Here is a 12,171-nt window from a genome sequence, read left to right on the forward strand (position 1 = left end):
GGTTTTTAAAGTCAAATGTTAAACTTAAAAGATTAAATTAATCTTAAAAGCCTTTAATTAATAGCTTTATTAGTTTATGGTTATAGTTTAGCTTTATTTATGGTTATAGTTAGTTTTTAAGCTATTTAGTCATGTATTGGTATAATAATGTAAAGTACCCTCACTTGACCGGGTTCCTCGACTTGACCGGTGGGTCAATTTTTGAATGTTTCATGGTCAATTTCATCAATTTCTATGAATTTGTCACTGGTTCGTATTATTCATGGAATGATTGACCTATTAATGTTAGATCATACGCAAAATATAATAGCAAATATAAATAAATTGAATAAATAAATCTACCGGTCGAGGCGAGGAACCGGTCAAGCGAGGGCACTTTATCTTATTTGAATCGGTTCAAATTCGAGAAAAAACAAAAGTTATTCAAACAAATAGATATATTTTTATTTTATGAAATAAATAAATATTATTACAAGATTTTTTTTGTATAGATAGGTAGGTTTTATGCGAATTTTGGAAAATAATTCAAAAGCAAGAAACATTGCATTGCAAATAACTTTATTTTATAATATAATTTGAGAGAGAAATGAGCTTTTCTACAATTGTGTGATAATAATTTGGCAATATAATTCCATGATTCGTTTTCAAATTTATTAAAATAGATTTCCTTCTAAAATTTTTGTTCTTGAATGGTAATACAATTGCTACTTGCAATTCAGTGAGTTTTTGAATCTTTTTTACTCAAAGCACAAAAAGAATCTCGGGATTGTAGTTTGAATAAGAATGTGATGAATTTTATTAATTTGAGAAGCAATTTATTTCTCTATTGTAGACTCTGCACAAAAATCTACTTTTTTCTCGTCTATCGTGTGCTTAATATAGCAAAGTGGTGGGATATTAAAGTTATGACCGAACTCTCTCATTTGCCATATTCTCTTCATCATTTTAATTTAACAGTATTATGAGGAAAATCTTATTTTCCATCATCATCATTACCATCTCTCTTAGTGCCGATGTCGTAAAAATTGAGCTGAAAATGTCTGTAACAATCGCTCTTACATCCTTAGCCTATTCTTAGATGAATGTCTTGAGGAGTGCTATGTAGGATCCGGCGGAACGGAGAATCTGTAGGGAAAATTGAAAGAAAAGCGGTTCATAATTGCAGATAATAGAATTAAGAGGGGAAAATTTTTACGTACCGTTGTGAATGTTGGTAGGCATGCTTGAAAGAATGGTACAAATACACCACTTTCCCTCTGTGCTCTCATCATTAGCATCAGCAGCAGACGACGAACATCCTCATTGGATTTGTACCAGTCGAAGAAATACGCTGAATTGCAGATCTTGCTGCTCTAATTTTTTCGTAGGAAATTATTATTGTTATTTTGATTCTCAAAGGGGACCAAATAGGGAGGAATGGGACCAAAGTAAGGGGCGCATATTGCAAGATTAGGCAATATAAAAATTATTGGGATTATCTCTTGGTTATTTTGAGAGGCTATGTTTAGCTTAATTTTAAATAAAATCAAGAAATATTATGGTTTTATGGAGAAAATTTATTTCTATTTATAAACGAATTTATTTCTAACGTCAGAAACTCAGCGATATGTTTCTAATACTGTCGTTTTTCATATTTTTATTTTTTAATTATAACAATTGAAATTTTTAATATACCTGAGCGCTTTTTCTAATTAATTCTAAACACTAAAATTGTTCCTTGTATTTCTTAGAATGTGAGAGAATTAAGCTCCTTATTTGATTTACCTTTTTACACAATATTTTAAATGGACAAGAAGCTGCTTTCATATTTTATTTAGGTTAGTTTCGTACATTCATTTTAAAATGGCCATATCTCCTGTTCTAATTATCTGATTTTGATTTTTTTGTTGAACACCTCATTTTCTTCCGATTTAAATTGAAGGTGCAATAAAAAAATATTAATCGAAAAATCGGTTTTCGAAAATTAATGTTGAATATCTCGAAACTACCACTTTTCAATTTTGATGAAATTTTAGTATGTTGTAGCTGAAGTCAAGAGCTTTCCAACAGTGGGTCACAATTTACCTTTGCTCTACCCTAACCCGAGTTATAAATGAAAATATTCTGACCGGATCATATATTCGGTGTTTCTGAAGCGATTTCGATGAAACTTTAGTATTTCGCATCTGATGAGATCGAGATCTTTCTGACAATAGGTCGCACCTGTCCCCAGTCCATTCCACCGTGTCCTGATCTGACCCTTACTATTTCTAAATTGACTGGACACTATCTCTAATGCTTATTGACAGATTTTAATGAACTTTCCTTTCCTTTTGTTACTCACTCTAAACTTCTTAGAATAGAAAATGACCAGTGATAAGCCCAGATAAGCTTTCAGTAGCTGAGATACTATACACGCAACATCGGAGTGCTTGCAACTTTGGGTGAAATTATAAATTATAAATTTTCATACAATAATAGGTTAAAGGCTCATAATTTTGTCCAGTTTCTTATTTTGGACACTTTGAGGATAACATTGGACACTAAAAATAAATTGATTAAAATGATGGATTTTTATTCCAATATTTGATGAATAATGAATTCTATCTAAATATTTGTTCTTTTTGGAAGATTTTAACACTAAATACGTTAAATTTTGAATATGATTTGAGTTGAAATTGCTTTGTTGAAAATTCAGTGTGAGCAATTGCTTACAAGAAGACAGAACTTCGTGGCTTACTTCAGTCTTATTTAGTTTTGGTGAAGTACTAACAATGTTTCTTCGCTTTTTTTGAGTGATATTATTAAATATTCATTGAATATTGTGTTGATTCACGTTAGTGGTGATTTGTACATTTGACCTGAAGTGAGATTTGCCTTGTGAATTATATTTTTCGTGTGAAAAATGGGAAATTTTTTAAGACATTCACCAGTGAGGTGATGATTCTTATTTTTGACAGGTGTTTTTCTCACGAAATTTCGTGAAGTTTTAGCTTTTGTGATGACTAGGTTCGACAAATGCCTGGAGAAACAAAGGAGCATCATCTCTACGAAAGAGATGTAGCGAGAAATGCCCTGAAAGGCTCCCGGAAAGGTCAGGGAATGAGCGAATCCGCACGTTCTTGGAGTATCGAAGTCAACTCACTTTAATGAATGATATGGAAAGTTTCCGGGCTTCTGTGACATTCTACGTTTCCCTTACATGAACAGGAAGAGGACTTGGTAAGATTGGTTCATCAAATGAAGAACAATAGGCATCCTATTGAGGCGGATTAGCTGTCCAAATTTACAGCCAAGTTGGCCAAATTAATAAACAAGTTGTCCAAAATAAGAGCCAAAGTCACCTCTACATATCAATTCATTTTTAAACGTATTAAAACTAATTTTAATAAAAATAAGACGATAAATAGCTTGCTAAGTTTCTAAATAACCCTTCTGAAAAGAGAGTAACAAGAAATGTCAATTAGTATTGAAAATATCGCACTTCAAACTTGGAACTTCGATGCTTATAAGCAGACTGTCCAAAATTATAAGCCCTTACCCTATTCATTTTATAAAAAAATAATGGGATCATTATGTAGTTATATTGACCAAAATTTCACAAAATTTAAAATGACATACCCTTCTTGGTACGATTTCATCAATTTTTATCATTTCTAACAAATATGATACGTTTATTTATTACAATTTGCTTGAATTCTTTTTAAAAATTTAGTGATTTTAAAGTTGGTCCTATCAATCGTAGACCATGACCACAAATACCCCAATTTGCAATTACAGTAAACTCTCACTCAATCGGCTCTTTTTCAAATTCTTTTTCGGGTGACTAAATATGGTAAAATGATATGTTTCTCTTAATTTTATCGTGATTTTTTTATTATTGAAGGCTTTTTTGTGTGATTATGAGTATGTAAATTAATTATGAGTTATGCAGATACAAACAAAAAGAAATTCTTAGATTTAAAACAGTTTCATGTCTGAATTTATCAATAATTCGGATGACAATTTGCTCCAAATGCCCAATCGAGTGAGAGAGTCTACTGTACATTATTATATTCGGGAAGACTGACCAGTTTCAGGGGTCTGACTTTCTTTTAAGATTAATTTGTCAACCTTTATGAACAAATTATCAAGTGCATCTAGTTTCTTAAGGAATCATATCTAACCGAATTTTTTTGTTGGCTTTCTGTAACTTAAACCACGTATAAAAACATCTTAAGAAGGTAGGTGTAGGATATGGTTTTCACTCTGGAGTAGGTTGGTAGCCAACGCTTAGACGGCGGTGGCCGCTGAAAAATATTTGCAATTTTAATTATGAAAGTAATATGTATCGCAGAGCATTGATGACAATAAATCTATCTATCTATCTATCTATCTATCTATCTATCTATCTATCTATCTATCTATCTATCTATCTATCTATCTATCTATCTATCTATCTATCTATCTATCTATCTATCTATCTATCTATCTATCTATCTATCTATCTATCTATCTATCTATCTATCTATCTATCTATCTATCTATCTATCTATCTATCTATCTATCTATCTATCTATCTATCTATCTATCTATCTATCTATCTATCTATCTATCTATCTATCTATCTATCTATCTATCTATCTATCTATCTATCTATTTATCTATCTATTTTTGAAAGGAATTTTTAAGTAGGGTGGCGGCATTACTTGTAGCCTACCTTTACTTAAGACCTAAGCAATATTTGTCAGAAAATAATTCCGTAAATCAAAAAAAAATGTGATGTGCTATCATAACACATCAAATATTTTTAATTTTGAGGTTTTTGAAATCATTTTGTGACATTGCAAAGTTTATTGAGATTAGGTCATACATAAAGACAGAGGCCACAAGTAATGCCACCACCCTATCTAAAAATTTTTGGAGAACTCTGTGCGAAAATACAGGTGTATTCTATACACATTGCTAAATTTTATAAGCATTTTTGTCGAAACTATGTTTTCAAAAGCGGTTTACAGCAGAATTTGAGTAATTTTTATCCAATCGATTTGGAATTTTCATGATAGTTGCTTTTAGATAGATTCAGTTTGAAAGAGTACGAGTTAAAATTACAATCGATTGAATTTCCCTCAATTGAAAAGTTGTGAAAGCGAAATAAGTAAATTTTTCCCTGTTAGATTCCTTTCCTTGGAAAAGGAAGGAATCAGTTTCCTAAATAGTAAAAAAAAAGTAAGGGAAAGAAACGCTTTCAGTGGTTTAATATATTAAATATAGTTCTGCATAATGCCGAGATGGATTACAGATTTCAAAGAGACTTCTTAATAATAATCCCTGGAAAAGCAGACTTTACGAGTTATATAAATTAACTAGTTTCTTGTACAGCAAAAGAGGTTACAGCGATAAAATCGTTGGTTTGCTCTTCTACCACAATTCATGTTGTTTTAAAGTTGCAGAGATATATGCACTTCAGAAAAATGTGTAATCTAGAAATACGGAATGAAAATTTTATGTAGTGATAGGGGAGTCTGGGGCAAAAAGTCACAAAAGGGATATTTTATTTTCTTACAAGCTATCCGAACGCCCCAGAAATTTCTAATTAGCGCAGTTTTATAGAAAATTTATTTCTACAAATTTGTGAAAGTCATTTTCCTCTATTTTGTAGGGAAATACATTTATCGAGCTGTTTTCTAAAAGATAATTTTGTGACCATTCTCAAAAAAATTCTGGGGCAAATAATACCAGGCATGGGATATTATCACAATTTGATTTGCTTTATAACGGGATTCCGTAGATTAAAAAAATATATTTTCATAGGAAGGGAAATTTATTCTTCTATACCTTTGTAAAACAGCGTTTTCTCTATTTGAACGAGAAAAGTTCTTTTTAAGCTAATTTTAGAAAAAATGCACACAAAATAGTGCAAATCGTTTGACCAATGCTAACAACAAGCGGCGAGACATGTTAATAACGTTTCTTTTCACCGTGAGACATCAGAAATTGCTTCGCTTTTTTGTTACTTTTTGCTCCATACCTTTTGTTACTTTTTACCCCAAGTGGCCATTTTTAATAAAAGGATTTCTGGAGAAAAGAACTTTTGTGAAATTCTAAAATAGATAGCGAAAATAGAAAAAAAATTAAGTTGCTATCTTTTTTATCTTTAATGATATTGAATTTTGAAATTTTAGATTTGTGACTTCTTGCCCCAGTCTCCCCTAAATTGTATAATCAAATTTATCAATTAGCTACTTAGTTTTCCATAACTTTAGCAAACAATATTACATAAACTTATATTACATATTTTTGAAATACACAATTTGTGTAAACTTTAGAACATTAATTGTAATAAAACACTAAATCAACGATTATCGTAAGAGATATTTAATTGATAATTTTTCCTGCTGATTACATTAGTGTGCTTTTACATAAAATGTATGTTACGCATTTTTGGATTACACGTTTTTCAGCAATATAGAAAATTGTGTAACTTTACAATATTAATTAAGGTAAGACGTCAAACCATTGATTATCGCTGTCGTTTTATTACTATGCATGGTAGGCATAAATAGAATTAACTACACAATTTTCACATCTTGTGTAGAATTACATAGATTTTACACAAAATTCACAGTAATTGTGTAAATATGTAGCAATACACACGATTTACGTAATATGTAAATTGGTATAGAAAATTATAGTGAAACATCCAATAACTTTTTACTGAGTGTTGTATGTTATTTCCTTCAAAATTTAAAGTTTATTAGCTAAAAGAAAATTTAAAAAAAATAAAAGAAGAAATCTAAAATGTGAAATCTGAAATGGTGTTTTCTATTTTTTATTGTGTTTAAAAAATAAAAATGAAACAGAAAAGTGGGAAAATAATCTAAATTACATCTGCAGTTAAAAGTGATTTTTAAATAAAGTGCCTTAATAAAAATATTGTGATAGTTTAAACTAACTAATGATGGCTTCAAACTGGAGGTTTAACGCAGTTCTCTAAAGTGGTTCTCAGACTAAAGTTCCCAAAGAAACTCAATATCTTTAATTAGGAATTTTCAAAATCTTAATTAAAACCCAATTTTATTGATTTTTCAGTATCTAATGAATCGTTTTTCCATAATGTCCAATCTTAAGTTAAAATTTAACACTAGAGAAGTTAAGCCATATGAGTAGGTCTTAGGTCTGAAACCTGTATAAGGTCTCAAAAATTAAATAATAGAAATCGAATAGGTCATTTGCCCTTAATGTCTAACCCTAAACAATTATTTTCTCAAAAATCTTGCCTGATAAGGAATTAAAGGAATTATACAATATGCCTAAAGTTTTATACTTGAAGATCGTTTAAAGATTGAACTAGTTGTAATTTATTTCCAGTGTAAGTTATAAGTGAGAGTTTTAACTAATCTCTAGGGTAAATGTCCTAATTCAAAACCATTTTCAGAAGCTTTAACTTTGACAGAAGATTCAACATATTAAGTTCATATTTTTTCTGAAGAGAATTACATAAATTTGCTCCTTGACTCTTCCAGAATGTTACTGTTTGGTGAAAATTCTTTAGATATAATTTCAAAAGTTCTTATATACAAGAAAAATCGCGAGTGTAAAATACTTCTATTGGAAACTTATTAATCCAAATGGAGACAAGGGAAAGTTCCTAATTGGAGACAAACAGTGTAAGTGAAACCCCGACGAAAGGCTTTCAAAACCTTTTTGTGTTGCTCTTGAGTGCAGGATTTGTTTTTATTCCTGGTCTTTTGTCCTTTCCCATCTAAAACAATAAGAAAATCACTCCAAAACATCATATTTCCGGGGTTTCCTATTGAAGCATTTGCAGATACTTCAGTAAAACCCTTTCTGTTCACGAAATAGGTAATTATTTCATTTGAAAACTTTACGTACCGGTAACAATAAAGATTAGCACTTAATTTAACTAAAATTAGCCAGAAATATGACATAAATATTAAACAAAACGAATAAACAACAGTCACCTCATTGTGTTTTTCATTGGAAAACATGGTCGATCGATCAAAAATTCGATTTTGAAAAGGTACACTTTTAATTTTTCTGAGAAATTAGCAAATTACAATTTGTGAATAGGAATGGATTTTCGCTTTATTTGGAGCAAAATTAACTAAATAATGAAACTGAGGTATAGAAAACATATAAATATAATAATTTAGTACTGTATTTATCATGAAAACAGTAACGTTTCCATTTGGAGTAACGAAAAATTTCCATTTGGAGCAGGTTTTGAATTAGTTTAATTTGCCCTATTAAGTCAAAAATGGAAAAGTGTGATAAATAGCTCATGGCTAAGATTAATTCTCCCTCTTATCATAACCTACCCCTGCAAGATAAATGCTCGATTACTATAATTATACAACCGATTGAGGTAATGGACACTCGAAATGTTCAATCAACCAAATTTAAATCTAGATTAAACAAACAGTAAGAACGTGAATTTTAAGCATTTTCCTGTAGATATTTCCCCCTTAGTCAGAAAGGGGAAGACAGTGAAAGAAAAAGGGTATCAGACATAGAGTCTAATGATCCTCAATACTCATTTGCAACAACTATGATGATGAATATTGCCCTATTAAGTGGTTCTTTCTCCTTGAGTATCATCTCCAGCTTTTTTTTTTGTGCTGTCCCTATTTTTGCCCAGAAGGCCTGTCCCGAATTGGCAAATGAGGAGGAAGTTTGAGTGGGAAGAATAACTTACAGAAGTTGATATATAACTCCCCCCGATGGAGTATACAAAGAGCTCAGTAGTAACAGCTCCGATGTAGCACACGTAGAGAAGTCGGGCAAATCCCAATGACTGAAAAGAGACAAGATTTCCTCCTCAATCACACTGATTGGATTGCCCAGAAGTAATTTGTGGATTTCTCAATTGCAGATTTTTACCAGGATTAAGCACAGCGAACTGAAGCAGATTACGAAGGCGGCTGAGAAGAAGTGCAGGAGGATGTTTGGCTGAAAAATCTCAACAGTCTCCTCACAGAGTCTAATGGTGTCAATTTGTCGGATAATGTAGCATCTTAGGCGTTGGTAGATGATCTTGTTCTGCTTTTCTGAAAATATTCCATCGCTATCCGGAGGATTGGTGGCCGAAATTTCAACTATGGGAGGGCAAAAGAGCCATTGGAGATGTTTAATTTGAATGCCAGAGGCAATAATTGCAATTGGCTGTTAGATTAGGGTGTTTCAAATTGGCCAGGAGGACATTTGGCATCCAATTAAGCTTCCCAAAGGTTTGGGTGCAATACAGAAATTTAATGTTGAATAAATAAATGGAAGGGCTGGGCTTATTGTGGAAATTGTAGCAATCAACATTACCAATCTCACGATCAACCAGTTTGGCAATATTCATCTGGATGATCTCAAACTGCCCCGAAATGTGAAGACAGAGCCCAACAAAGAGTCCATCCATGGCTGTGATACCAGAGGCTGTTATATAACCCGAGTATGTGAATACTATGTATGATATTTCGTACACTACACTCTTTTTCCAGTCGAAGGGAAGCCTATAAAAATTACAATAAATTAACCTTATTTTCCATCCAAAATCCTTCTATTTTTTTTTCGTCTTTGGAGAACATTTTCCCATTGAGGGCTATTCTGAGGTAATTACAGCGCGCGAAGATGTTGTCCAGGATGGACAACATGATGTTGTGATGTTGTTGATGTTGTGGAAGGTTTCTCACACTCCCAATTAAGTTCATTTCCTCAGGTGAATTTTGACCAGAGGATTAGGGCTTCCGGCCGCCTCTGCGTGCTGTGTCAACATGAAATTTTTCTTTTTGATAAATCTTCTCAACTTGCCTGGCGGTCTTCTCTGAGTTGTGAATGTTCAAGAAATAGTCACAGTCACAGGTATTGTATTTAATGAAAAAAAAGTATTTCCTTGTGTGCTAAAAATATTGTTCTATCTCAAGAATTTTTTAAAAACAATTATTTTCAATGAGAGTTTTTAATTCAAATGTGCGATATTTGAGTGTCTGAATCAATGGTAATTCAGGATAATAAATACACTTCTAAATGGCCAATACACATACCAAACAACCGTAAAAATTCTTCTCAAATTTGTACACTAGGGTAAATGTCCTAATTCAAAACCATTTCCAGACACTTTAACTTTGACAGAAGATGCAACACATTAAGTTCATATTTTTCTCTGTAGAGAATTACATAAATTTGCACCTTGGCTCTTCTAGAATGTTACTGTTTAGTGAAAATTCTTTAGATATAATTTGAAAACTTCTTAAATACAAGAAAAATACGTGAGCGTGAAATGCTTCTATTGGAATCTTATTAATCCAAAGGAGACAAGGGAAAGTTTCTAATTGGAGACAAACAGTGTAAGTGAAACCGCGACGAAAGTCTTTCAAAACCTTGTTGTGTTGTTCCTGAGTGCAGGATTTGTTCTTATTCCTGGTCTTTTCTCCTTTTCCAACTAAAAGAATAAGAAAATATCTCCAAAAAAATCATATTTCCTATTGAAGCATTTGCAAACACTTCAGAAAAACCCTTTTTGTTCCCGAAATAGGTAATTATTTCATTTGAAAACTTCTCGTACCATTAACAATAAAGATTAGCACTTAATTTAACTAAAATTAGCCACAAATATGCCATAAATGTTAAACAGAACAAATAAACAACAGTAACTTTATTGTGTTTTTCATTGGAAAATATAGTCTATCGATGAAAAATTCGATGGTGAAAAGATACACTTTTAATTTTTCTGAGAACTTAACAAATTAAAATTTGTGAATAGGAATGGATTTTCGCTTTATTTGAAGCAAAATTAACTAAATAATGAAACTGTGGTATAGAAAATATATAAATATAGCAATTTAGTACTGTATTTATCATGAAAACAATGTCGTTTCCATTTGGAGAAGCGAAGAATTTCCATTTGGAGCAGGTTTTGAATTAGCTTAATTTACTAGCCATCCTTGAATATACATTTTCTGTTTTTTTTTTTAGGATTTAAGGGGATACATGGGTCACGAAGATTAAAAAAATGGATGTTAATGGATGTTCAACGGTTCCATTCTATACTTCTATGTCAGAATGACAACTTTTCAGAAGAGCAATTTGAAGTTGGCGAAAAATCTTATGCTACCCGCGCTACCCGCGCTACCCGCGTAATTTTTATTCGAAAAATATGAATTCATTACCCGAACGTCGGATGACCACCAAATTTTCACCAGTTGTAGATCTCGGACCTAGGAATAACATATCTCCCGCAGTAGGTAATATAATTCTAAATGGACTTGGAATAGTATGGAATGGATCTGTCGATTTAATATGAAGCTTTTAAGGTATATAAAAACAAAATATTTAACCGTGCTATCACACTAGGATTTTTCAATTTGTAAATTCAATTTAATTTTCAGATGGATTGTTCCTATCAATTATTCGGCATTCAAAATTAATTACATTGATAGTTTTTCACCTGTTTTTATTGATATAAACTAATATTTGATCCACAAAAAACACGTTTAATTAAGTTAAAATATTTTAAATTTAATCTCTCAAATTAATATGAATTTAGCAAATTAAAATATTAAAATTGGTCATTAATTTCAATTTTATTGCATTTAAACAAATAGTCTTTTTGAACCAAATTTTTCCTATTGAATTATTTTACTCTAATTAATAATTTTTTATGGGCAAAACAAAATGAAATAATTACAGTGTTTTAGTGATAAACTTTCACGAAGTGAATCTTGAGTATCGGGATTAATTCATTAACAGCTGAATGTTGAAACGAAGAATAACTTCAGTTGAACCTCAGATTAGCGTTAATCTAGAGTTAAAATTAAGCTAGGTTTAAATATTTTTTCGTATGCAGAAACGTGGAATAGTGTTTTGGCGTAAGCTGTTTTTGTCATACGGCAACCCCATATTTTTGCTTTTCTGGCATGCCAGAAAATGTCAATCATCAATGTTTTCGTTCGATTTAGCAAGATTCCACGGCTGTTTCTCGTTATTTGGTAATCTTGAACCACCAGACTTGCTAAAAATTCTCTAAAATAAAATAAGAATCAATATTGTGGATGTGAAAGAATGTGCATGTTTTCTGGGTGCAAAAAAGCGCGACTCTCGCGACTCCTGCTTCAGTGGCGACTCATTGAAGTTGCATATGGTGGATGTTTCTTTTTATTTCAGGCAAAATTGGCTTTTTAAGAAGCTGTAAATAGAGTGAAA

The 12,171-nt window shown here is 31.5% G+C and overlaps 1 protein-coding gene across 1 annotated transcript; it reads right to left on the minus strand.

The window, feature by feature from the left end:
* Positions 1 to 477: 477 nt before the first annotated feature.
* LOC129797948 (odorant receptor 22c-like) lies at positions 478 to 9,476 on the minus strand. Its single transcript, XM_055840843.1, has 5 exons — positions 9,295 to 9,476; positions 8,863 to 9,077; positions 8,678 to 8,776; positions 1,200 to 1,352; positions 478 to 1,125 (listed from the first exon to the last, which is right to left on the minus strand). The coding sequence occupies exons 1-5, from the start codon at positions 9,386 to 9,388 to the stop codon at positions 1,075 to 1,077; spliced, it is 612 nt and encodes a 203-aa protein (XP_055696818.1). The 5' UTR covers positions 9,389 to 9,476; the 3' UTR covers positions 478 to 1,074.
* Between the last annotated feature and the right edge of the window lie 2,695 nt (positions 9,477 to 12,171).

This window comes from Phlebotomus papatasi, chromosome 1 (assembly GCF_024763615.1).
Source record: "Phlebotomus papatasi isolate M1 chromosome 1, Ppap_2.1, whole genome shotgun sequence".
NCBI lineage: Eukaryota > Metazoa > Arthropoda > Insecta > Diptera > Psychodidae > Phlebotomus > Phlebotomus papatasi.